Consider the following 26643-nt stretch of genomic DNA (forward strand, 5'->3'; position numbering starts at 1 on the left):
CTGCAAGGGCTAGAAAACAAAAGGTCCTTTTTTGTACGAGGAGGCTGATTAACCTTCCCTCGGGGGAACCAGAGGGCCTCATCACTGTTCTGAGTAAATGAGTTTGGCTGTTCCAGGAAAAAGGGTGACTCACCTGGTGGAGGCTTCGGAAGCGGGGAGGTCTCTGCAGCAGCACGCGGTGTTAACGGCGGCCCCGCCGTAGGGAGGTTCCGCGGGGGGCGAGGGGCTCCCTCCTGCCCCAGCACCAGCCCGGCCTCGCGTCCCCCCCCGGGCAGCCCACACCACCGTGAAGTCGCTGAACGCTTCGGGCTCAGTGCGACGCTGGGCCCGCACGCTCCCGCGCCAAAAGAAGGGCCTGGCTCAGCTCGGGGGGACTCTGGGGGTGTCTGGAGGTGGCAGCAGGACCCGGCTCCAGACCTCGGCGGGTGCTCATGGTCTCCCCCAGCCCCGCGCCGCTTGGCAGCCTGGGTCAGGCAGCCCTCGGGGGTTTCCCTGGTTGGAACCATTGCACCGTCAATCCCAGGGAGGTCACAGCCCTCGGTGGGTTCTTCAGGTGCCTGTTTCAGCGCTTATCATGTTTTCTCCGTTTCTGAAGGCCCCAGAGGACGGAAGAAGACCAGAAAGGTGAAGAGGAGGAGGGAGGAAGAAAGCAGCCGTCCTCCTCCTGCCCAGCTTCACCATTCGCTTGACTTCCCGAGTCACTTCGGATGTGTTTCACATGGTGCCACTTCACTTCTCACGCGTTGGACTTCGGGAAGGTTTTCCGGAGCCGGTGGGGCGAGGGAGGTGGTCTCAGTGCGTCGCACAGGACACGGGGCAGAGCGCCCCCCCAAGAACAACAGGGCAGAGCAGCTGCTTGGGCCAGATCACGAATTTTATTTGCTCTTTTTTAGCTGTCAGATTAATACTTTGTCTTTTATGAGCACATCCTGGGTAGGGCCATGCTCGGAGAAATCCGCTCTGCGCAGACAGGTCCATTTTAGTTAAGAAGAGCCAGAGCAGCTCCCAGCAGAGGTGGTGGCAGCGGATTCTGCCGCTGGTGCTGCCGAGGGCTGTCCCCGGGGTGAAGAGGGACCTGGAGCACCATCCCTCGTCCCAGCCCTTCCCATGGCCTCCCCACTTCAGCCCAAGGCCTCCCCCCTGCCCCCTGCTCCGGCCCTCAGAGCCGCTCTGCAGCTTCCCTCCAGTTACGCAGGAAACTGCGGTTCCAAGCAGAGGTGACAAATAGAGAGATTTTTAACCTCTTCTCCTCATTTGCACAGGTGCACTCCAGGGAAGCATTCCCAAGTCTTATTCATAACCAATATTTGTTCCTCTGAAAACGCTCTTTGATGTTGGGTCAGCTCATTGGTATCCATGTGTTTATTTTGCTCAAACTCCAGAAACCGTGCATTTACAGAACCTACATGATCCTGGCTCTGCGGCTATCTGCCTCTCTTGTTCTTGAAATAAATTTTCATTATTTCTGCAGCCTGCCTGTGCTGGGAAGGCCGATCCGCTGTGCAGACAGCCCCTGCACATCTTGCTGTTACTGGCCAATGATCCTGCCCCGAGGCAGCGAGGGCTTTCCTCCAGCCAGCCCCGTGGCCACTTGGGCTTTCCTTGGCCATGTCCAGCTGCCAGCTGTGCCCAGAGTGCCTTCCCCGGGCCAGTCTCCCACTCCTCCCAATTTCCCTCTGCAATCCGGGGACAAAACAGTGGCATTTACTGGCAGGTACCTACCCCATTCCACCTCGGAGGAGTTGCGTTGCCATGGTCCTCCCCACCTGCACGACTTAACAACTATTGACAGAGTCTGGGGGTGCGTTGTTTGCTGGAGTACAGAGGTGTGTTGTTTGCTAATAATGTTTGGAGCCTTCAGGGTGGGAAAATCCAGGATGACGCAGAGGCTTGTTCGCGGTGGGATTTTTCACTTCAGTGTAAGTACACCCGCACAGCTGACGGGCGTGTGGTTCTCCCAGGCACTGCTGCTTGAACACAAAACATCCTCAGTAAATTCAGCTTAACCCAGCTGGTAATTGGGAGAACTGAGCCCTAATGCAAGCGGACTTTTACACCTGTGCAACACAGGAGGTGGTTGGTGATCCACTGGAGCAGGGCAAAATACCCTGCTGTGCTGACAAGCCCTCTGTGCACCTCATTAATTTTCTCCCGTTAATCTTCCACGCATACGGAGAGCGCAAAGGAGATGTAATGGCTTGGCGAAGGAGCCACTGAACGTCTTGGCTTCACTGCAAAACCAGCAAAGTCAAAGCCAAAGGAAAATGGTTGGTTTTGTTTTTTTTTTTCTGAGGGGTCCTGCAACATCTCCACGCTCCTGTCTGCTTCAGCGTTCGGGGAGGAGTTTGACAGTGCTGCAAAACAAGCCTTTTTCTATAGCAACTGGCCCCTCCAGGGCATCTCCCAGCGCCTTACACAATGCAAATGGAAAAGCACTGAGACGTGAATGTCTGTGCTGCAGATTGAAAACAACATTAAAAAAGCAACACAGGATTTCAATTTGGCGTTATAAGTGCCAATAGCAGTAACAATCCAATACCCACTGAAAAAGAACCGCATCACTCTGGGACAAGGAGGCCTCTTCGGGCCTGGGGCAAACCGGATGGGTGTTAAAACGCAGCGAACAGCTTTGCATTTATTTATGTTCTGCTGAGCAAGTTAATGTTAGCGAAAGGGGTCAGCGTGATGGAAGCGCCTTCTTCTGTGGACGCCAGCCCCGCACAGCGGCCAGGTCTGGGCTGTCACCACCTTCCTTCAAACGAGGCACAACCCAGCTGCTGGCCGGAGCCAGGACACCCCGACTGGGGTGTGCACCCCCCGTGCTGTTGTTCCAAAGTTGGTGCTCAGCCCTGAACAACACATTTTATCCTGCTGACGCAGGGCTGAGCTTACTGGGCTGCAAACCCGGCAGAAGAACATCGTCAAAGGCGGGTGTGCTCTGAGCGCAGGCTGCGAACGACGGGACAGAGCGTAGAGGCACCTTGTTCTCCCACCAAAACCCTCCCTCTCCCCCTCGGTCCCAACACGTTCCCTTCCCACGCTGCTGCGAACGCCGCAGCCCCCTGTAACTGCCCGAGCATCCTGCCAGAGAGGAGATGCTCAGCGTGAGGGGCCGAACGCAGGTCGTGGCTCCCCGGCGTTACTCCCCGTCGGGCCCCTCCAGCTGGAGTCTCGCGCGGGCGATGCGTGTGCAGTAACGGCGATGCTGAACGTCCTCCGGGGCCCAGGGCTCCCTCCCGAGCATCACATCATGGGGAATTGTCCCAGCAGGGGAAAGGGAAGCTGCCGGGAATTGACCCCCCACCGCAATCTCACGGCCGTTACAGCACAAGGGCTGGGCTGGCAGTGTGAAACACTGTTCACCCAGGGACGTAAGGAAAGGAAAAAACAGCCGCTGATAATAAATAAAACGTTGGAAAGATTGTAAAGTGAGATCAAAGAATTTAAAGGAAAGGAGTTTATCTGGTGCATTTCCTGACAAAACCGGACGTTTCAAAGCGTCCCTTAGCGGTGTGGCAATGTTGTGGTAAGCCAGAAGCGTTTATGGGCAGCAGAATAGGCTGTTCCTTTGCAGAAGGGCATTTCAGATATATGATTTTAGAGGTTGCTGCGTGGCTCTGTGCCCACTGAAACTGGAAGAAACCCTTGAGCCAAAAAGACGTTGGGGGATTATTTATTATCATCCATTCCCAAAGCGAATCTCAGCAGCCAGGCCTGGCTGCTCCGGGCTGGACACTCCGCAAACTCAAGTTAGAGGCACGGTTGCCTTTAGATATATTTTTTAATCTGCTCCTTGTAATACGCCAGCCAGGAAATTGTGCTGAGGGTGTGGGCAGACCTGCATCTTTTTTTAGCTCAGGCCAGAGCAGCCTCGGCAGACGACAGCCGCCCTTCAGCCAGACGTGTGGGAGATCAGTTCTTTCCCTTTGCGCCGAATTGGGCCAATCTCAGGCGTTAAGGCAGCACCTTTGGCACCGAGGCAGTGCCAGCGGGCCGGGCTGTGACCTCGTACGGCTCCTCCCCACGCCGGTCTGTGGGTGCCCTCTGTGCCACGGAGCCACAGATCCCTCTGGGGAGGAGCAGAGAGAAACCACGAGCCTGTCACCCCCACTGGAGAGGAGGGAGCCCTGTGCTTTTTGTTCCCTCTTCATTTATTTTCCCAGCCTACAGCCGACGAGGCTGAAGCACGGTCCCCGTCCGTTCTCCCTCCCCGAGCTGTGCGGGGCCGGTGCCCGGCTGGGCGAGGGGTTTGGGCTCCCGCTGGCCCGGGGGGATTGCAGGGGCAGAGCGCAGCCCTGGCCCTCAGCGGCCAGAGCACCAAATCCTCAGCTGCTCCCAGCAGCGTTACCTTGCTCCGCACCAGCTGCAAGTCACGATCCCGAGCCGCTCTGTGAGCAGGTCCCTGCCCTCAGCCCTCCTGTGCCAGCGGCTTTGGGAGGCAGCCGGGCCCCTCGCCAGCTCCGGGCTGGATCGCGGCGTCTGGGCCTTCCCTCTTGCATCACACCTGTCCTGAGCAGGGCTGCACCCTGCGCACGGAGGGGCGGCGAGCAGAGCTCAGCCCAGGTGGGAGGGACTGGGCTCCCGTTAAATCCAAGGCTCCCAGGGGACTGAGTCCTTGCACAGACTCACCCTTGTGCTGATTTTAGGAGCTCAAGGTGCCGTTGGAGTGTTGCAGCAAGAGCGGTGCGCAGGAGAGGGGACGAGCCGCTGCAGCTCAGGTACCTGCTGAGTGCTGATTTCAAGGGCCATCGCTGCCTTTTCTGTGTCTTTCAAGTCTTTTTTTTTTCCTTCAACCCTCCGTGTTAATGTTATTTGCAGTTTGTGTCAGTTCCTCTCTCCCATCACTTCTCTGTCTTCTGCTGCTGCTTTGCATTTAGCTGGTGATTATTCTTGTGCCTTGGGAGAAATCTGCTGCAGAGATCTCAAATAAGCCAAGACATGGTTGTTCCTGCCTGAACAATGCTGCTGCCTGGCAGAGACCGAGGGGTGTTTATCCTGGGTGGGGAAGGCTGCTGGAGGTTCTGTGAGAAACAGCATCGGATTATTCCTATTGCTCAAGCTAAGGGCTTGGACTTTTCTCAGTAGTCTGTGGCGTTTATTTTATTAGCAGTTACTTTTCTTACTCACCCAGAGTTTGAAGCCTGTTCAAGGTGTCCAGTGATGTTTGTTGACTGTGCATCCGTACAAGTGGTGCGAGATGCTCCGTTCACTCTGCCTGGAGTGACTTCAGCCGGTAGAAATGAGGCGGTGACGGCGTGTCTGCGTGTGTGCACCCTGCTTTTCAGCGGGAGGCTCTCTGGGGCAAAGCGAGGAGACTTCAAGGCAATAAAAACGCCACGTGGTAGCGAGGAGCGTGACTAGCTGGAGGCAGCGCTTTGCGGAGGGCTCGGGAGGACGATCGCTGGCGGCGCATCCGTCGAGGTTCTGTGGTACCACGGTACTTTCTTAAGCCGCTGACAGTCAGCAAGGTGGAAGCATCGTGACTCGGGTCAGCATCAAGAGATGCTGCAAAACCAAAACCCGGGTCCTGAGGGTCCGTCCTTGTGTAAGAGCAGAGCAGAGCACTGGGATGAGAGTGTGGAGGCTCCGCAGAGCCCTGCAGATACACTGCCTGTGTGGGCTGGTGTATGGCAGGGAGATGGAGGTCTGAGGAGGGGAGGAAGAGTATCTAGTCCCACCTTGTGCTGTTTGTCCCTTGGAGCCAAGAGAAGAGCATGGAGCACCGTCTGCTGCTTCAGAATGTTTCAGGCTGGGATGTGGTGCTGTACGCTCAAGGGAAGACGCAGAGGAGAGTGCAGGTGTACAGGGTCCCTCTGAAATGCCCAAAGCTCTGCAGAGGCAGAACCCTCTGTGCGGCAGCTCCTGCCCTCTCCCCACCCTTGGCACCTCTGAAACGCAGGGAAACGGCCTCTTGTGTTTCATCTTCCATCATAATAACACTGAGGGGCTGGAGGTGGGACATGCCCGTGGTCTCAGAAGGGAAACATCTAGGCTGGTGCTCTGAGGAGCTTGTCGGTGTGTCTAGAAGGTCTGACATTCCTGTAACTCACCTCAAACATCCCCAGGGTTAGCTCATTTAGTCTGGTTTTGGACAGACACCCTTTTCTAAAGATGCTCTGCTTGCTGCCCCCTCCCTGAGCTTCCCGTGTCCACTGCTGACCCTTGCACAGAGGGAAAACCCTCCTGGCCACACCAGGCCCTCTCCTGGAACGGGGCAGCGGGCTCTGCTGCTCCTCTTGTACCCAGAGGAGCTCTTGCCAAAGGGGAGAGAGATGTCCTGGGAGAGGAAAAGGGAGCATGGCACTGGGAGGGGGAGTTCTCTGAGTAGCAATTTCAACATTACTCATAACCCTCCTCATCCAAAACTCTGGGAGACCCTTTTCAGAAGCCTGAAACGTTGCTCAAAAGCACTGGGGCTGCTGGCGGGGGATGCCTGCGGGAGGGACCAGCCTCTGCTGCAGCGGCTGCTGGAGAGCTGCTGGCAGCCGTCCTTGGGCAGCGGTGACACGGCCACTGCCTGCCACCGGGCTCCTGGGGCTGGTCAAACACCCAGTTAGCCGTGCTGCCTGGGCTGTAAGAAAGGCTTCTTTTTGCTGCTTGAACTCATTATTCTTGCTTGAGCAAGGAGGGAGGCAGCTTTGACAGTCCCCCCTCTCCCCCCGGCCGCTGGGGGGGCTGCCCTTCCTCAGGCACCAGCTGCTCAGCAGGCAAAACACACCACAACCATGGGAACTTTCTTCCTCAACCTCATCAGCACGCCCTGCTAATCTAGGCGAGTCACCCCGCAGCCCTCGCAGTGATTAAACTGGGTGTAGTGAGCTCCGGAAATCTTGGGTGTCCCGGCAGCTCCATCTGCTCTCCCTGGTGAGGGGATGTGTAACCGACTCGTCATGGGGAGGCTCCCAGGGCTCACGTTGCAGGGAAAAACAACCCAGCCTTGGCAGCTGGCTTTGTGTTCTGGGGTCCCTCGCAGACGGGGGACGAGCCTGTGTCCCGGCTCGTATGTCTTCGCTCCAAATAACCGTGCTGGGACGCCCAGGGCTCTGCGTGTGCAGCTGCCAGGCAAAACCCAGGGGCAGCTTTCGGCACCGCCGTCGCCTTGCCTGGTCTGACAAAGCCTGGGGGGAGCCAGCACGGCGGAGGGGGAGCTGGGGGTCCAAGCCGGGACAGGGCCCTGCCCAGAGGGACTTCGCTCCACGCGGCCTCCGCGGGCCCGGTCCATGTGGCTGTTCCAGCCTGGCTGGGCTGTGCCTGCGGCTCTGGCGAGGGTGTGCAGGCGGTTATCTAACCGCCGGGGTGTGTCTGGTGCAGCCCTGGCCCAAGGGCACCCTGCTCCTCCCGCCGCCGCCCGGGAGGCACCCTGCAGCCCTCCAAACCCAGCACCCCACCTCCCGCCCGGGCGCCCCGCAGCCCCACACGTGCGCTCTAGCTCCGACCCCGAGCCCGGCTCCTTTTCATGGCAGGGGGCTGCCCCCCTCTCCTGGGGGGAGGACTGGGGTCCCTTTGTTTTGGGGGGAATTCAGCTCCACAGTCTGTTTCCAGAAGCAGAAACTCTGTAATTTCCAGTTTAGCTGTGTTGGTGGCCAGCTTATTTCCATTTCTTCTTGTGTAGCCCTGTCTTAGCTCAAACAGCAGTGCTCCTTCCCCCAGTGTCTGTGCACAGCCAGCAAACCCTCCCAGCCCCGGTGCAGCCGCCCAGCCAAGCCCTGTGTGGCCTGTCTGCCACGCCGGGGCCACCTCTGCCAGGGCCACCTCTGCCAGGGCCGCGACGCTTCTGCTGCAGAGCTCGTGCTGCTGCTGCTGCTGCCGGCGCCGAGGGCATTGCGCCCCATGGCAGGGCACAACGGTGCCGTCGGCTTTGCCACGCGACACGGGCTCCCTGCCAGTGCTCCCGTCCTGCCGTGCCAGCCCGGCCCCTTCCCCTGCCCGGGGGGCACAGCCGGACGCTGCCCAGCCTTCGCGCTCGAGGGTGCTGCTATTTCTGGTTGCTCTTGGAAAGTCCCAGTGTCTGTGGGCAGCGTTTGTCTTTCTCATGGCTGCACCATGCTGGTGCTAACAGGCACCTTGTGATTAACCTCCTTTGCCTGAGCCCTTCTCCTCCTTCCTTCCTCGGCGCAGAAGAGCCTGCAGCTGAGGCTCAAAATTCTTGTGAGGAGCCTGGGAGACCTCTCACTTTAACCCAGAGAAGGGAAGGGAGGAGAAATGAGGTTTGGAGGCTAATTCTGGCAGCATCAGGCATGAGAAAGATCAAAAACTCAGGGCAGGAGTACAAGAGAGGAGGGAAGCTGTTGCGTGCATGCTCCTGGAACCCCCTGACAGTTCTGGTTCATGCATACTGCACGTTATTTCTGTACCTACTTAAATTAAAACCAGCCTTGTCTTGTGGACGCTGACTGGAGCCAGGCAGTTCTTCTCCCCAGGGGAGAATCCAATTTTCACTCCATCTAGCTTGTGTCTTTGACCTGGAATGACTCTTCTTTTTATATTTAACAAACGTTCCCTCCCAGCCCCGTACCGCACTGCGCTGCTCGCGGCGCTGCCTGCGGCGTCACGGCCCAGTCCTGCTCCGAGGCAGGAACCCAGAGGTGGGCAGAGCCCTCACCTGCGGCCCGACCGACGAGGAACACAGGCCGAGCCCAGGCACGGCCAGCCTGGCTGCGGGGAAGGGGAGTTGGGGTCCCAGCCCCCCTCCCGCACCCTCTGCGCCGTGGCGTTTGGGTCCAAAAGTGCCGAGGCAGAGCAGCGCAGCGGGGACCCCCCCACGGCAGCCTGTGCCTCTCACCTGCCCGCCCCCGAGCCCGGGCAGCAGCCGCCCTCGGGTCCAGCTCTTCCCTTTTCCCCGTTCTCTGACAGATCCCTCTCAGGCACAACCTGCTCCCGGGTCTGTCCCTCTCCCGGCCGGGCCGGGGCAGAGTGTGGCCCCAGGGCCTGGAGGCTGCGTGTCTTAATCAGTTCGTGTATTAATGAGTTCGTCACAATTTGGAGATGCCGCGTGTCTCTAATTTGCAGCTAAAGGCACAGCAGCTGCCTCCAGAGGCACTTTCCTTCCTGCAGCACAGGTCTTGGTCCTTGGTCCTTGGTCCTGAGCCTCTCTTGGGGACCAGCCTGCCGGTCCTGTAAATAAAATCTATCAGAGGCTCAGGAGACATGGGCTGGGGGGAAGCTGCATGGGTTTGAAGTATCCGTTCACTTCTGCAGCCCTTAAATCCTCGCCGAGCTCTTTGGAGAGCGTTGAGGGTGTGACTCGGGCCCCGCAGCCCCGCCGAGTGCCCCCCGCTGTGGGCAGCACCAGGCACCAGCCATGTTTTGCTTCTAATTCACTGATCTCCGTGAGTCTGTGCTGTTCTGGGTGTCTCTCCAGCAAGAGGAGAGGTTTCTCTGGGGTTATATAATTCACTGAGGGCAAAGCTGGCCTGTTCTGAGCCACCTCCGTCACGGCTCTCGACGCCCAGCATGGCAGTTAGTCACCACTCGCCAGACATGACGTACGGCGCCGGCCCAGCACCCCTGCCCGCGCCCACGGCGGCTGCCGACCCGCTGCCCCAGGGCAACGGGGCTCTTTCTTCATCCTCTGACTCCACGGTTAATCAGTCCGAGATAGGCGAGTAAGTCCGTCAGTCATTCAAGACTGATGCAGGAAAGGACAGATATTTTAATAAGTGGAGCCCACTGTTTGTACGTGTTACACGCAGATCTACGCAGGAGATGGAGGAGGGAGCTGTAGCCTTCGGCTCTGGGTCCCGGGACAGCCCGTGGTCCCCAGCCCCTGGTCCCCGCCGGTGCTGCCCTCCCCCAGGGCGGGCGCAGGGAAGGTGCTTGGCTTTGATGTCCCCCACGCTGGGTTTTGGCTGCGCCGGTGGGGACAGAGGGGGACGGGCTGATCTTCCTCATCCCGAAGCAAATGAGCGCGGCTCCCCCGGTGTGTTGGGTGGCAGCGAGTTCCTCTGAACCGCAGCTCTGTGCAGACGACCTGAGGGAGAGCAGCAGCCAAGGGGCACCCCACTTGTTAGCTGATGGAGTTGGACAAGCTCCCCACCTCTAAACTGTGCCCTGAGACCTTGTGCCTAGAGCCTCTCAGGGGAAGCCGAACTTCTGCTGTGCGTCTTTTTAATGGTGAACTAAAAAATGCTTTCTTAGAGCAAAAAAATACTTTCTTAAAGCAAAGCCAAAGTGTATTCAGAATTTAATAGCACTCAGATTCCTAGAGCAGCGTCTTGACTGAGAAAGCAGCTGCATACCCAGGCTTCCAGGGCTCAGCTCACGTTGTACCAGCGAACTAAAGCCTCAGATTAAATGTACACCCGCTCGCAGAACATTGCTCTGGCAGGCAGGTCCCTCGCGCTGGCCCACTCCAGGTCTCCCTGCGTGGCTCCGGGCTCGCTTGCCTCCCCGGGTGCCTTCGGAGGGTCAGGGTCCCGTGTGAACCTTGTTGGAGGGATACTTCGTTTCATTCCTAACGAAGAAAACAAGCACTGTGCAAATAAAGCAGAAAGTAATTTTTAGGCCTTTGAATCCTGAAAAGCTGTTGCAGACTAATCCTCCTTGCACTTGCCCAGCTGCACTGTGGCACCAGGAGCCGGGGCTGGATTGGGGTGGAAAAGCAATATGGGATGACTTGTTTTCTTATGAGCTGAATTCCAGCTTTGCACTCCAAATCCCCGTTTTTATAGACTTTTCCGCTGAAGTCTGCTCCTGCCCGGGGCATGCCTGTGTAACCGCTCCTCTCTCTGCATTCCTTAGATTCTTCTTCCGCTTGAGCCGCTGGACTGAAGAAGGGGTCTGAGGTCCCTGGTGGAGAAAAGGAGGCAAGGAGGAGGAGGAAGAGGTTTCCCTTGGACTCTAAGCCATCAAACCAGAAAACCAAACCATGTCACAGGTCATACAAAACCACGTGTTGCGTGTTGGACAGACTGTGTGTGTTTCCTCGCAGGAGGAAAGCAAGAGCTTGCACCCGGGGGGGTACCCGGGCTGCTCCGCGCTGCCCATGCAGTACGCCTACTACTCAACGGAGGGCTGGGCTGCCCCGTCCGCGGGGGTGGCCACCAACACGCGCCTGCTTCCCGGCGCAGGGCTGTACGGAGCCCACCCCGTGCTCGAGCGTGTGGCTGCTCACGCGCAGGGGAAGGGGCAGCAGGACCCCTCATCAGAGACACCCGCTGCCCCGTATCAGCTGAAGGAGGAGGGCGACACCGGCACGGACCTCGAGGCTCACGTGGTGTCTCCTACCTTGGACATATCAATAGAGAGTCTCAACCAGCTGATCCTAGAAATCGATCCGACCTTCCAGCCGCTCCCGTGCAAGCCGGTGAAGGATGCGGTTCAACCTTCTTCCCAGGGCGATGCTGCTGCCACCAGGAAACAAGGGCCGGAGGCAATAGGTGAGGCAAAGGCTGGTGCTGCGGTGGAGCCAGCGCGGCTCAGCCCTGGTGAAAACCCTTTGCAAGAGGCAGAGTGACGGTGCGGGGCAGAGCGGCCGGCCGCACTCCAGCCCCAGCGGGCAGGATGGGGTCCTGTGCACCTGGGGAGGGCTGAGGAGGGGTGTCGGTGACATCCCCCAGCGTCCCCAGTGGGACCAGCGTGGGGTGTGTCTGCTGACATCGGGCTTCACGTAAAGCAGCAGAACAAAGAGCGCATCCAGGCTCTGCCTCACTCCTGTGCTGAGGTGGCCCCAGACTGACCACTTCTGGCACGTCTCATGTCCAGCTAGCTCAACGGGATCCAAACCAGGCAGAACAGCCTTAATTCAACCTGATGCTTGTTTCTCTGCGTTTGGAGAAAACATTTCTCGTTAGAAATGGGGCTCGTAGCTCTCAGAAAACGCCTGATCCAAGTTATTACTGTCAAGGACTCGGGACAGGCGCTGACCTCTGGCTGCGACGGCCGGAGCTGCTCCCCCCGCAGCAGAGCCCCGCTCCGCCACGGGCCGTGCAGCCTCTCCCAGGGTCATACTTGACCTGTGGAAGCACGAGGATTTGAAGCCAGATTTCCAAAGCCCTGGGCTAAGGTACCGCTCGTTACACAACCATCCCATTTAAATGTTCCCAATCATTTTGCCAGGGAAATTCTTCTTCCAGGGCTTGTGCACTCCTCCGGCAGCATACCTGGCATACACAAGGCAGAACATCAGCGGCACATACCAACCCCCTCTCCCTGCTCTCATGCCTGGGTGCCTTACGTGAACCCTTTTGCAACACTCCTCTGTCATCCCTGTGATCCGGGCTCTGCTGCATGTGCTGCCTCGGAGCCAAACACTCCTGCCTGTGGCTCTTTCGCAGAGCGTTCGCCGTGCTGTGCAGGGGCAGCGCGTTGCACGCTGCCACAAGCATTCCGGTGCGCTGGGGGACACATCTGTGACGTGTTTAGGTGCCTGAAGATACAGCCCCGCTGCTTCTGAAGAGCCTCGTTGCCTATCTGTGTCTTCAGACACAGAAATACCTGGAAAATCTGTCCCTAGGCCTCTTTCCAGAGGAAGGTCAAATGAAAGGGTGTTAAAGCATGAGAAAAATTCTGTTCTCCCTGAGCCCTCGTGCAAACGTCTGCCCGAGGACCGCGGGGCTGGAGGGGGATGAGGCGCGTGTCTGCGATGCTCTGAGCTGCAGCCTGGAGGGTTGGGGGGTCCCAGCGCTTGAGCCAGGGAGCAGCCGAGCCCAAGTCAGGAGCGGAGCGAGCGCACCGCAGGGCTTGGGCGATTCTGGAGCAGACGGCGCCCCTGCTGCCGCTGGGATGGAGGCGGGTGGCCTCGCAGATAAAGTACCAGGGCAAAGTGCAGGTTCAGCTCTTGGCTCCCCAGACTCGTGCTCAGATGCCGCCTCTTCAGGCGTCGCTCAGGGCTGGAGGCCCGAGCAGCTCAGCAGGTACCTCGTGCTGGTGGTTTTCAAAAATCTGGCTCCAAGTGTGGAACTGAACATCTGGAAATCTGGCCCTGAATTCAGTGGGAAAAGCCTCACTTCAGCTTTCATTTTCTTTTTAGCAGCTCTTCTTTTTCACACAAACTTCCTACTGCTCGCAGCATCCCTGCTCACCCACGTCCCCCTGCTCCAGCAGTGCGACAGCCGGCCCCGCAGCACCGCTGCCACGGGGCTCCTGCCTCCCTTCCCTCCCGGCCGCGGAGCAGGGCTGCACAGGGCCCCGCTGTGCTTCTGGATAATTTCCATGCCCCTCCTTTTCATCCAAGGTGTAAGCTCCCTGCAAGCTGGGTCACTTGATGTGAGGGCTGGCAGGAGACTGATGTGCCCTGAGTCTGTGTGAGGGGCTCCTTCGTGTCTGGTGGAAACCATGCGGGGGGATTTAATGTGACAGATGCTGCAGCAATAGGGGACACATTGATGGGAGGGAGAGGAGAGGAGAGGAGAGGAGAGGAGAGGAGAGGAGAGGAGAGGAGAGGAGAGGAGAGGAGAGGAGAGGAGAGGAGAGGAGAGGAGAGGAGAGGAGAGGAGAGGAGAGGAGAGGAGAGGAGAGGAGAGGAGAGGAGAGGAGAGGAGAGGAGAGGAGAGGAGAGGAGAGGAGAGGAGAGGAGAGGAGAGGAGAGGAGAGGAGAGGGTCTCAGCGTGCGTGACAGCTGGGCTCCGTGTTTGCAGCACTTTTGCCACTCCTTGATGCTGAAAAACTCGCCAAGGTCTTAAGCAAATATTTGAGGTTTAACCGCACCTGATAAACAGGAGCAAAGGCAGAAAATTAGGAGGCAAAAGGCCTCGTTAGCCCCATGCTCAGATGCTTTTTGGTTATAATTTTTCTTTAAAGGGCAATTCAAATCCCCGTTTCTTCTGCCCTTTTGAGGGAGACATTGACAAAAAGCATCCGGCCCAGAGCTCGCTGTAAGGGTTTGCACGCCGATACCAGCACCACGTGGCCCCGGAGCCTTCCCGAGGACGGGCTTTGGCGGAGCTGCTGCTGGCTGCCCGCGGCCGCCGGGGCGTGGAGGGGGGAGGCTGCGGTTCTGGCTCCCTCCCGTGCGTGGTCCAGCTGCGTCCCCGCTGGGGACCAGCCCTTCTGCCTTCCCCGGCGCCTCCTCGGCGGCTCTCCGCTGGCCGTGCCGATCCCATCCCGCGCTGGGATCGGCACAGAGAAGGGGCTCAGAGAGTAACTTTTGTACAGACTTGTGCTTTTCCTGCTCGTCAAGCTCTACGCCCCAGAGGTCTGGTTGTTCTTTGCAGTAAACAGCGCTTGGCAAGTCTGGAGCCGGCGGCTCTGCCCCGGCCGGGTGCCCTCACCCGGGGCAGGACCCGGGGCAGGACGGAGCCACACCACGTCAACTGCCGGGGAGCCCAGGGCTCTTAGGAGCAGTCGGTTTTTCATTGCTGCAGCGAAAAGGTTTTTTTTCTCTCTCCAAGAAACACCTTTCAGAAGGGAACTTCCCTGAACTCCATGGCAGGGAGAGAACCAGGAGTTGCAAACGAAGCTGGGCACGTTCAGACTAGAAAGGAGGCCCAGGCTCCTGCCAGCGGAGGTGATTAACCACAGGAACAGCTTCTCTGGGGAGCTGATGGATTCGCCATTGCTGCGAGCCCTTAAATCAAGCCTGAGTGTCTCTTGCTAAGAGGCAGCTTCGAGCTCAGCCAGAATTTATGGCCTTGTTCAAGGAACGCAGTGACTGACGTGCAGTGGGCACCTGGGGAGCCGGGCACCCCCTTGTCCTTGATCGCTGAAGGTCTTGGAGCAAGTGATGTGTTACCATATAAATAACGTCAAGCACAGGGGTTGGGAGATGCCTTGCCTGCCCGGAGCGTGAAAGGGAGAGGAGGAAGAAACCCTGAGCAGGGCACGGACACAGAAACGGCCTTGGAAATTATTTTTCTAAAGAGGCTTGTGCAGGGTGGGAGTGGGGAAGGGAGAGCAGCCGGCCCCTGCCCTGGGCCGTGCGCGTGCAGCTGGTGCGGCCGGTCCCGTGGCTGATACCCGGGGCCTTGCCACTGCCCGTGTCCCCCGTGGCTTCCCGCTGCCTCCCACCCGCAGCCACGGAGCGGGTGGTGGGTGCTGCGGGTGGTGGGCGCGTTGCAGGTGGTGCTGATCCAGCCGTGCCTGGGGGACGGGTGCCGTCCCCGCGCTCCCCCCCAGCCAGCTCGGGGGCTGTGCAGGGCCACGCGGCTGTGGGCACCCTCGGAGCCTGATGTCATCCCCGGGGGGAGCAGCCAGATGTTTTTCTCTTGAGTCAGGTACAAACGAAGCAGCTGCGGGAGGAAACACCCGCTGCTCGCGGCAGGTCCCGGCAAGCCCCGGCGCTGGGATGCTGGCGGGGGGGCCCGTGCACTCAGACGTGACCGCGGGTAACTCCTCTTCCCTGGGAGCCCCCCAGCGCTGCCGTGGGTCACTGGCTTGGTGGCTGTGGAGCAGTCAGCCCTCACTGAGTCTAACGAAGGGCAGCGCTGGGCCACGGGCTCTCTCTGCAGAGCCAGGGGTCCTCCCCTGGGCCCAGCAGCCCTGCAGGGCACCCAAACCAGAGCCAGAATTGATAGCAAGAGGAAGAGAGACGCGTGTTCCCCGCAGAGCTTAGCTACCGAACCTGCCTCGCAGGCCGCATGGGTAACGTCCTCCTCTTTCCTCCTGCAGACATTAAATACATAGAGATGACGCCGGGCAGAGCCCCGTGCCCCGAGCTGCTGCAGGGCTCCCCCAGCCCCTCGGCCACGCCGTTCTCGAGGTCCCCCCAGGGCAATGGCTTCCTGCCCCAAAAAGGGCTTCTCAGAGGCAACTACAGCACCAGTGGCAGCGTGGTTTTCTCGAGCCCTCCTGGACCCGCGAGCCCCCTCTCGGGCACCCTGAGCTGCGCTGCGTCCCCGCCCTGCAGCAAAGCCTCCGAGTGCATCGCCGTGCCCCCACAGGGCCGGGCAGACAGCATCTCCTACGGCCCCAGCACCCTCGGCACCTCCCCGGGCTTCGGCAATTTCCTGAAGCCCGTGCACATGGTGAGGGCCCAGCAGAGGAGCAGCTGGGTCTCCCTGCTCTCCACGAGCCCCGGCTCGGACACCAGTTACATCCTCGGAAGGTAAATGTCCCCATCTCGGGCCGATGCTGGGGATGGAAGGGTCACGGGGCGGTTTCCCCAAGTCCCGCTGTCCAACAGCTCCTTCCCCAGGCTGGCAGTGGATGTCCCGTGGGGCTGGCGCGGGCTCTGGGGTGGGCTGTGCGTCGCCTCCCGGGTAAACAACCCCCTGATCCCCTCCTGCTCTCTGTCTCCCTCTTGCAGCAGCACCCACTCGCTCCACACCGACGACGCGGATGCTCACGCCGCTGCCTGCTGCTCCGCTGACTGCCCATCCCCTGCCAGCCCCCTGGGCAGCCCCTGCCCACCTTCCCCGAGGTCTCACTCTGGAGAAGCTTTTGGGCTGAGTCCCCCCCAGCCCAGGGCAGGCTGCTCTGCCAAAGTCAACACCTCGCTGTCCCAGAAGGGCCAGGCCAGCAGCTGCCCCCCCTCCATCCTCAACTCCGCAGCCGACATCCCCGTGCTGCTGGTCAACGGGTGCCTGGAACAAGATGTGTCCTCTGGGCTGGCCAAAGTGCCCCCCAGCTCTGTCACGCAGACCCCCCCACCCGGCTGCAGCCCGCCCTCGAGGTTCGGTGGCCTGAACAACGCGCTGTCGGCACCGGCGCTCTCCTGCCTCTCGGACAGTAAGTGACCTCCCCTCCGCAGGGCCGGGCGTGGGGCGAGGAGCTGTAGAGCCCAACAGCTGCCCGGAAAGGGGCGGCAAACAGCCCTTTACTCTGGTTTATCTGCGGGCTACGGGCGTGGCGGGCAGGAGGTCCTTGCTGGAGCCAGAGATCCTAGTTGGGGTCGTGGGGCTCACGGTGGGCTCCGGCCCGTTGCCGATGGCCCTGCCCTGGCCACGGCGTTTCACCCGCCGGGGTCCTGGGGCATGTGCTCAGCAGGCAGAAACGCTCTGGGCCCCTCAGGGAGATGCAGATACACGTAGTTATAGTACCTGAGACTGAGAACCATCGTTCTGTCGTTTCATGCCTGTTTGCGGGTGCAGAACGGGTGGGGAGGAAGGCTCAGGGTTCCGGTTTGCTCCCGAGGACGTGTAAAGGTGCCGGAGTTTATAAGGTCCCTCATTCAAGGGTAAACAATGGGGCTGTTGTTCTCTGGAGGAGATTAGCAGAGGCAGCTCTGGGGGCAGAGGGTTTTAATTGGGATTCTTATGGGAATAGCAGGAGGGCTTTGTGGGTCAGATCCTCAGCTGGTGTAAATCCCCATGGTCTGGTGGACTTGTGCAGGGTTGGGCAGACTGGCACTGCCGGGCGATTCCACGTGCTGCCTCTGCGCTCCACCGCAGCCTGCCAAGAGAGATAATTACACGGAGAATGAATTATTCTGAGGAGCAGGGAGGAAGCTCTGTTCAAAAGGACTGAAAAAAAGCATCAACCCCGGCCAGCCTGAAAGAGAAATCTCTTTGCTAGGACTGTGGCCTGCTCAGTGATGTCTGCTGTGAAGGTCTTCCAGGTCCCCCACCGGCCTTGACGCCATAAGGTCTCTTGCAGGTCCTCTCAGGGCTGGGCAGCCCACCATGAAGTTTGTGATGGACACATCGAAGTACTGGTTCAAGCCGAGCATAACCCGGGACCAAGGTAAGGCAGGGATTGTCTCTGCTGGGATAACCCCGTCTGCTGCTCAGACTCGTTCCCAGGCTGGAGTTTGCCTCCCCGCAGCGTCTCAGTCCAGCTCTTGCCCGCGTTGAGGTCCTGGGGGGACTCGATGATGGCAATTCAAAGCATACTGGGGGCTGCCAGGTGTGGAGAGACCCCCACAGGTCTAGGGGGAAGGCTCAGAGCCGTGGGCTGTGCCACGGCCCCCCTGTCGCCCGCTCAAGTCCAGCAAAGCTCCTCCTGCCTCTGGCTGCGGCCGCTCAGCACGGCCCGGGCAGGGCTGGCTCTGTCCTGGGGCCTGCGGGGACCCACGGGCCCCTCAGTCTGCGGGGCCACCGCAGCCGGTACCCGCACGAGGGACGTGCGTGTCCTCAGCGAAAGCTCCTGAGTCTTTCTGGCTGCTGCCAAGGAACAACTCCCCGCGAGAGCATCGGCCGGACACGAAACGCAGTGTGGGGAGGTTCCACCTGTTTTGCTTGGCTGAGCCTCCGCCTGTGCTTTGACAGCAATCCAGCTGCTGAAGGACAAGGAGCCAGGCACGTTCGTTGTGCGGGACAGCACGTCGTACCGGGGGTCTTTTGGGCTGGCGATGAAGGTTCCCGTCTCTCCATCCGGCAGCCAGACAGGTACAGGGGCTCACTCGGAAAGGTGGGGTTTGCCTCAAGGATTTAACTGAAACCAGGGAAACGAGAGGAAGCCGAGGAGCCGCAGACTGGTTGTGAGGGATGCTGGCAGCGGGGTCTGCGTGTCCCCATCCCACCTCGGCGCGGGGGCCGGCGCCGCGCTCGCCACGCTGAGCAGAAGCTCTGGTGGGAGCCCTGGGATGGGGCCCCGGGGGGGGGCAGGGGCGGGCAGGGGTGAAATAACGGTGCTCATGCCGGTGCTGGCGCTGTCTTCAGTCCCGCTTGCAGGCGATGAGAGCAGTGACCTCGTCCGGCACTTCCTCATCGAGTCGTCTGCCAAAGGGGTGCACCTGAAAGGAGCCAGCGAGGAGCTGTATTTCGGTGAGGACGGGGCCGTCGCCCGCAGCAGCCCTGGCAGCCCCAGGAGCTGGTTCCCCTCGAAGCTGCAGCGGGGACCGGGGCTGCCCTGCAGTGACCGGGCCCCTCCCGCGCCGCCCTGCCAGGGGGTCTGTGGTTGTAGTCTCCAAAACAGGAGCGTGGGGTGGAGGCCGGAAAACCCCCGTTTGTCACCGTGAGGCCCCAAATAGTCCAGCTTAGCCCCCCCCCTTCCCTCCTCCTGAGCTCCCCGGGACGCTGTTGCGGGGCCCAAGGGGTGGGGGTGGGAGGTTTGAAGCGCCAGGCCCCCCCTGACCCGCCGTTCTGTGTCGCAGGGAGTCTCTCTGCCTTCGTGTACCAGCACTCCATCACGGCGCTGGCACTGCCCTGCAAGCTGAGCATCCCCACCCGGGGTAGGTGCCAGGGCAGGGGGGAGGCCCCGAGCGGGGAGGTGGGGGTGGTCCCAGCGGGGAGGGGGCAGCGGGGCCGACGCGGAGCAGGGACCCGCCAGAGCTGAGCCCGGAGCAGGACGGTGGTGCCGAGGCCCTGCGGGGAGCGGGGTGGGCAGGGCAGGGAGGGGTGGGGGGATCAGGGATGAGCAGAGCCCGGGGAGGGAGGCGGGGGACACTTAGGCTGCTCTGAACCGCCGCCATGTGCGCGGTCCCGGGCCTTGGGCCTCGTGTGAGATCAGGACTCACCGCAGGGCAGAGGGGTGACACCCGGCACAGCCTGACCGGCGGCACCGGGGCTGCTCCTTGTCGTCTGTGCAGATCTCGCCGACGGAGTTGACGGCCCCGACGGCACCGCCGAGCCCGCGCTGCCCCCGCCGAGGAGAACCGCCGGTGAGCGGAGGGGCGGCCGCTCCCACGGGGGGACCCCCGGGCCGGCAGCAGCTCCAGCCCTGGGCACGGAGCCGTGCTTTGGGCTTTAGTCCTTCCCTATCAAAGTCCAGGCTCTGTCTTTTGCGTCTCCCGTTCTGACGGCGCTGGCAGCAGAAGCCGAGGCGCCAGCGCTGTCCCTGGGGGTCACCCCCGCCCCACTGCGCCGCCGAGCGGCACCGCCAGGGTTTCTTCCCATCCACAGATCACGGGCCTGCAAGGGAACCTGATATTTTTAAAGAAAGGAGACTTCTGGTCCTCATGAGGGCGAAGGAAATCTTGAAAAGACAGTTCTTGAGGTCACAAGGGTGATAAAAGTCCCATAATTCCCACAATCTCAAACAGCCCCTGGTTTCTGAGCCTCTCCCCGAGCGGCTTCAACCGATATTGGACCTGGAGTTTCCAGGAGGGACCTTAAACTGCTGAGGGGCCTTAGGGGAGACGCAGGGAAACTGCACGGTGGGACGGGGAAGGGTCGTTGCTTCCCCCCCCTCACCTGGGTGCCCCCAGCCTGGGGGATGAGGTGGGTGGGCTCCAGGTGAGAGCAGAGAGCGATGGGCAGGAGCCCGACGGCGCAGTCAGGGGAGTCAGGAACCGCTTTGTTTTGCTGGAAATTCTGAAAAATAATTTGGCAAGCTGAAAAGTTTTGTTTGACCCAGAACAGCCCTTTAAACAGCTCAATCAGCCTGAAATGTCATGTCTTAGGTTGGCCTTCGGCTGTTAGTCGGCTCGGGGTATTTCTGCTTTTCATTAAAGGAAATATGTAACAAACAGAAAAAAATTCCAAATGTGACATTTAGAAACCGGAAATTAAATACTTTGACTTTTAAAACAATTAGTGCAAAGAATTAAAATAAACCCAAATAAATTTGTGAAGAATTTCTGAGTCACCCAATCTTTTAATTTTCATCAAAACAAATCTGACCCACGTACGTGTGTCCGGTCCTGCAGGACGGTGCCTGGGCCCCAGCCCCGGGCCCTGCCCCGCCGCGCTCGGCGCTGCACGTGTCCCGCGCTGAGCCGGGCTCTGTGTGTCCCTGCAGTGTGCAACGTCCTGTACCTCAACTCGGTGAACATGGAGACGCTCACGGGAGCCCCGGCCATCCAGAAAGCCATCTCCTCCACCTTCGAGCTGGAGACGCTGCCCACTCCCACCCTCGTGCACTTCCGAGTGACCGAGCAGGGCGTCACGCTGACGGACGTCCAGAGGAGGTAAGAGCCACCGGGGAGGGCCGGACTGGGGCTGCCGGGCTGGTGCCGCGGCCACGGGCTCGCGGGTGCTGAGGAGCGGGGCAGAGCTCACGGGAACGCTCCTGATCTGCAGCCCCCCAGGAAAAACCGACCCAGGAGTCGTGTCGTGACCCGGGGATGGGCTTGAGCCCCCCTGGGCCAGCGCAGGGCGTGACGCTGCTCTACGAGAAGCCAGTGGCAGCATCTCAAGGGGGAGAGGCGGGAGCTGAACCCAAGAGCTGCCGGCGCGGGGGCAGCCCTGGGGAGCGGGAAACCCAACCCCAGCGACCACAACACTTGGAGTGGGGCTTGAATTTGCAAACACCTCTGTCTGCCACCGGCCCTGCCCCTGAACGTCCCTCCTCTAACTCCCCGCCCTCCTCCTCCTCCCCAGGGTGTTCTTCAGGCGACACTACCCCTTGGCTGCCATCAGGTTTTGCGGGACGGACCCTCAGAACAGAAAGTGAGTTATGGGGGGGTCCCCCCTTTCCCCACCGCTTCAAATTCCAAATCCCAACCACCGGCGGTGCAGCCCCTACCCCAGGCTTAATGCGCTGGGGTTTAGCCAGATGTAAACCTTGGCTTTGCGGCTGATGGAATGAGGTAAATACCAGCCTTTGAGCAAATCCAATTCTGTTCTCCCCTCAGGTGGCAGAAGTACTGCAAGTCTTCGAGGTAAGACCCCGTGGGGAGTTCCCGCGGCCCTGCTGCGGCGCGGGGAGATGCCGCCTCCGCCCAGCCCCGCCGCTCCAGCGGGCGCCTTGCCGAGCTCTGCAGAGCCGCAAAGGGTCGGAGCCAAAGGGGGTGCGAGGAAAGGGGGTGTCAGGATGAGATGTGGGACAGATGGGTGAAGCTTGACAGGGGGTTTTGCTCTTTGGGTTTGATGAGAGGCTCGGCCGGGGCCCGTTCCCCGCATCCCCTCCGGTGGGAAGCCCCCGCCCAAATCCATCAGCCTTCCCAGGGACTGGCCTGCTCTGGGCTCAGGAGGCGAGTTTCTATCTGGCTCTACCTTGCGTTCAAGAAGCTTTTTCACAGCTGGGAGGCCTTGCCAGAAACACTCCTCCCGGCTGCTTCGCTTCCAAGTAAACGTGATTGGGGAGCGGGCCAAGGTGGAATTGCTGGAACCAGGATTTTGCTTTGTGGCTGGGGCTAGTTTGAGCGTATCCTTTGGCTTCCTGGATGCAAACTGAATAAACCTCTCTCCTTTTTTTTCAAGAATCTTTGGGTTCGTGGCCAAAAGCCAGACGGATTCGGAGAACCTCTGTCACCTGTTTGCAGAATACGACACCGTGCAGTCAGCGTCGCCTGTCATCGACCTTCTCTGCAAGCTCCTGCCAGGCCCGTAGAGGACAGAAGCCCCGGGACAGCTCAGGGCTGGCAGCTGCCCCACCGCTGCGAGCTTCTACTGCTCACCCTCTCCTGCTTCCGGGTTGCATTTTGGCAACATCTCGTATTTATATTTTTTTGTTACGTACCATCACGTCAAGAGTCTCAGTTACAGATTTCATGCTGTGGTGGGATGAGACGTTTCTCCGAGACCCTCTGCGGGGTGTCACAGGGCAGCGCTCGCCGCGGTGGCCGGCGTGGGCCAGCTGTCCCCGAGCAGTTGTGCCAGGCCCGGAGCAGCTGGGAGCTGCCCCCCTCACCCTGCCAGCACCCTGCCCTTTGCTCTGCAGGACTGAGAAACTCTGGCTGAGATTTCTGCTGGCAGCGGGGGCTCTGCCGGCGCTCGGGGCGCCCAAGCTGAGGAGCTCAGCTCCCGCCTTCGGAGACTCAGCTCTAACCCCCCCCAGGGCCACACGAGGGGAGGTCTTGTGAGGGCAGGGGGGGACTCACCTCCCTGACCAGCATCAGGAGGCGGTTTTGCAAATCAAAGTGTATAAAATGACCAGGCCCTGCTGAAAAACCCGGCTTCCCTCAAAGGGCAAGACACAGCCATGGCAGAGCAGCGTATTTTTGCCTGGTGCTGGTAAATTCTCCTGCCCTTTTTTGCAGAGCGGGGTTACAGGCTAGCTCAACCTCCAGGCACCGCGGCAAAGCTGAGAAATAAATGTTGACATTTTCATGACAGTAAAATGTTGGGTTTTTGGAAATGACTTGCATGAATTTGGGCCAGATCCTCAGATGACGTAAATTGGCGCAGCCTCGTGGAAGTCAGCGCTGCCCTGATTTACACCAGCTGAAGATTCAGCTCTTGCCGGAATCTCGGAGCGGAGCAGAGCGGCTCCGAGTCCGCGCAGTCGCCTCCCTTAGCGCTCGCTTACCTCTTGCCTCTGCGTCGTTTGCATTTTGGGCCCTGTGCTAACAAACCCTGCTGGGGTGCATTTTCAATAAAGCCGAGGATCGTTTCTCTCGCCACGAACGCTGCGGAGTCGTTAGCGACTGGAGCACGTCGCTCTGCTCTCCCCGTCCGCCACACGCGTGCGTTGCACATGAAGAAAAAGCCGCTGTGCTGCAGCCAGGCTGTGGAACGGCAGCCAGCAGCAGCCCAGCAACGATGAAAACAGATACTGGGGTTACTGGGGGGGGAGCACCTGGCTCCAGGAAGAGAAACTAATGGCTTTGTGCCCCCCCAGACTGCCCTAAGCCTGGGCCGGGCCGGGCTCCACACCCCGCCGCCGTCCCCTCGTGCTGTGAAGCCCCAGGGGGGACGCGGTGCCCCAAGGTCATGGGCAGCACGGGGGGACGTGGCTCAGCCCCAGCACCCCGGCCTCGTGCAGCCCCAGCCCCACCGGGAACCCCAATCCCCTGCGGGGGGTGCAGGATGTGACCCACAGGCAGCAAGGGGCCCCAGCACACTGCCCGGCCCTGCCTGCGCCCTGCCTGCGCCCTGCCCGCGCCCTGCCTGCGGGCGGCTCTAAAGAAGGGCAGAGCCAATTCCATCACCCGACCCTCCGTTAGCGCTGCACCAGCGGCAGGACCCGGCCCGGGGACGCTGTGGGATGCGCAGCCCACGGTGCTGTTGAGGCAGCAGCCATGAGCACGGGGGGAATATGAACATTCAAAGGCTTCGGCTCCAAACGGTGCTTTGGGGGGGGATCGCGCTGCCGCCCCCGAGCCCGGGCCCCCGCTCGCTGCTCCCCTGCACCGCCAAATCCAGCTCCTTCTTGCAGAACTCCAGGCGTAACTGGGAGGGTTCATCCTCTGGGCAGCGGGGCCGTGGCTGCTTTCCCCGGCTTGGGGACCGCTCTGGGACGGGAGCAGGCCCATCGCCAAGCGCCGTCTTCCGCACGTGGAATTTTTAGTTCACTGAAAAGCCTTTTCCAGTGCAGCGTAGCTGGAGCACGGGCCCAGACGCTGCAGGGACAGTTCAGCCAAAACCACCTGGATTCAGGAAAAAACAAACAATTCCCTGAGCTCCTCGTGGCTTCCAAAGTTTGTCCCAGGCTTCCTGGAAGTGCGGCTCTTGGTTTTGGTTCCTGGGTCCGGTTCCAGCCCTTTTGTAACAAACCCAGCCCCTGTGCTGGCCGGGTTCGTGGGTCCCTTCCCAGCAGCCTCTGCCGCCGGCGGGTGATGCCGCATGTCCCCAAACACCGCAAGACCCCGAAAGCCACCGACGCTGCGGCGTGTGGCCAAGCTGTCCCCGGTGAGGGGGACACGGATCGCCCCACTGAGCACCCACCGCGCGTCTGGGTGCACAGACACGTGTGCCCTTGTGTGGGTGACAATCTGCGTGGTGGCCACAGGGCGGGTGGCAGCGTGGTGGCCACGGGGGCTTCTGCCCAGAAACGTCCCCCCCCTGCGCGGGTGTCGCGGTGGAGAGCGTGCAAAGCTTCGCTCCCCGGGGGACCTGGACCAGCTCACCTGGGACCCAGAGCTTCTGCCGGACAGTGCCAGGGGGGGGTCAGCCCAACACAGTGGGGTCCCCCGACCACCTGGGGGTCCCAGCCAGCGCCTCTGGACACACAGACGGTGTGGGGGGTCGGTTTCCTCCTGTCACCGGCTTCCTGGTGACCTCCAGAAGAAGGAAAAGGCCACAACCCTCCCTTTGCCAGCAAGGGAGCCGGGGGGAGGCGGGTGGCCCCAGTTTGCAAGTGTCATGGGAAGGGGCATCGACCCCCGCGCCAGTCCCGTGGCACCAGCCCCCACGTTCCCGGCAGCGGCTTTGCCAAACGCACTCACACACGTTTCTCCAGGCAAATCGGCTCCCAAGCCCCCCCGGTGCCCCCACAGCTGCCAGGGCCGGGGGCAGCCAGAGCGGGGGCCCCGAAGGAGGGCCTGGGGAGCCCCAGCGCGGGGCAGCCGTGGGTGCGGGGCCGGGGCGCTGGGCGGGCCCAGGAGAGCTGGCGTCTTCCCCGCTCCGGCTGCCGAGCTGCTGCGCCAGCAAACCACGGCCCTTGTCTGCGTTGGCGGCGGGCGGCTGCCTTCGGCCCAGCTCCGCCGGTGTTTGCACAACCCCAAGCACGGCCGGCCACTGGCGCTGGCCCCAGGCGACACCTCCAGCCCCGGGGAGCCGCGGCCCCGCGGCCTGAGCTGTCCCCTTGCGACGTGACCGCTGGCGACGCCACCTCCCAGCCACCATTTGCCGCAAACGCCGTGAGAAAGCCGAGCCGTGGCCGGGAGCACCGGGCGGCCGGGAGGCGCGTGGCCGCCGGCGTTCCCACGCCGGGGCATCTCCCAGCTGCGCCCCCCGACACCCCCCAGACCGCGGCGCGGAGCCAGCGATGCTCGGTGCGTACCGGCTCCGGCACGCGTGCCCATGCGCCGTGGGCTGCGGCTCTGCGAGGCCGCTGGCACGGCCTGGCCACCAGCACGTCGCCCTGGCACCAGCCGGTGCCTGTCCCTGTCCTCCCCTGAACTGTGAAGCCCGTCCAGCGTCTCATCCCAGCCTGGCACCATCTCCAGGCACCGGCGGTGACGATCCTCCCTGTCCTCGCCGCGGCACCGAGCGGAGGCTGAGCTGGGGCTCACGAGGAGGCACGAAATCATCTTCCCGCCCCATCCCTGCTCCGTGTAGCTCTTCCTGAGGCTTTGGAGGTGTCTGGGCTTTTGGGGCTGCTGAACCCCGAACCAGGAGCAGTGTCCCCCAGGTGGGGGGGAACCAGGTGCCCAGTCAGGGACAGTGACTGGGCCTGTCCCCGCACCGGTGGGACACCCAGTGCCAGTCCCCAGCCCCACACTGGCCCCGCTCCCACAGCCCTGTCCCGGGACCTACAAACCAAACACTCTCACCTCAGGGATTTTTTCCCCTTCCAAGCCACCACAAATCCAGCCCCCCGCCCTCCCCAGCTCCCCCTGCCCTCCCTTACCCAGCCCCAGCCCCTGGCAGGAGCCTTCGGAGGTGCCCAAAGCAGGGCCCTGCCCGGCGGGGTCTGAGGAGCCGCCCGGGGCGCAGCCTGCGCCGAGCTGCACCCAGGGGAGCTCAGGGAGAGGACCGGGGGGCTCCTGGGGAGCACGGACCCCCCAGCACTCTGGGGCGATGTCCCCCACTGCCACCAAGGACCCCCCAGCCACGCTGCTCTCCCCAGTGCCCATCCCTGGCAGCGGGAGGAAAAAAACATCAAATATTTTTGCTGGGGGATCGGAGCTGGAGCCACCTGCAGCCGCTTGGCCACCAGCCCCCGTAGCAAAGTCCCTGGGCAGGCTTTCGTGGGCGCACGCCCTGAACCCCTCGTCCTGGGCGTGTTCTGCCCCCCCTCGTCGGCACCGGCATTTCTTGGGGCCGAGGCTGGACCCGCTGGCGATCCCCAGGGATGCGGTTTGCCGGGGTCGGGGCTGCGAGTGCCGTCCTGCACCCTCTGCCAGGGCTCGACACAGCGGCGGGAGGGGGCTGCGGTCACGGGCGGGTTCTGGTTTAATTCGGCTCCTTTGGAAGGGGAGCGTTTCCACACAGCACGCCCCGGCACTGCAGGAACCAGTGCCCAGCTGGGTGGGCTCCCCTGGACCCCTCGCTCCTCTGCTTTGCTTCCCCCCACCCCTTTTCTTCAAAGCAATGCGAAGATAAAACACACTCGATAGAA

The 26643-nt window shown here is 61.1% G+C and overlaps 1 protein-coding gene across 1 annotated transcript; it reads left to right on the top strand.

The window, feature by feature from the left end:
- The first annotated feature begins 4676 nt into the window (after positions 1–4676).
- On the top strand, positions 4677–22956 carry TNS4 (tensin 4). Its single transcript, XM_074926751.1, has 13 exons — positions 4677–4718; positions 10741–11378; positions 15547–15982; positions 16184–16605; positions 17473–17559; positions 18084–18203; positions 18489–18581; positions 18911–18988; positions 19346–19417; positions 20497–20665; positions 21078–21146; positions 21332–21358; positions 21900–22956. The coding sequence occupies exons 2-13, from the start codon at positions 10868–10870 to the stop codon at positions 22027–22029; spliced, it is 2214 nt and encodes a 737-aa protein (XP_074782852.1). The 5' UTR covers positions 4677–4718; positions 10741–10867; the 3' UTR covers positions 22030–22956.
- The last annotated feature ends 3687 nt before the right edge of the window (positions 22957–26643 follow it).

The sequence above is a fragment of the Athene noctua genome, chromosome 25 (genome assembly GCF_965140245.1).
Source record: "Athene noctua chromosome 25, bAthNoc1.hap1.1, whole genome shotgun sequence".
Taxonomy (NCBI): domain Eukaryota; kingdom Metazoa; phylum Chordata; class Aves; order Strigiformes; family Strigidae; genus Athene; species Athene noctua.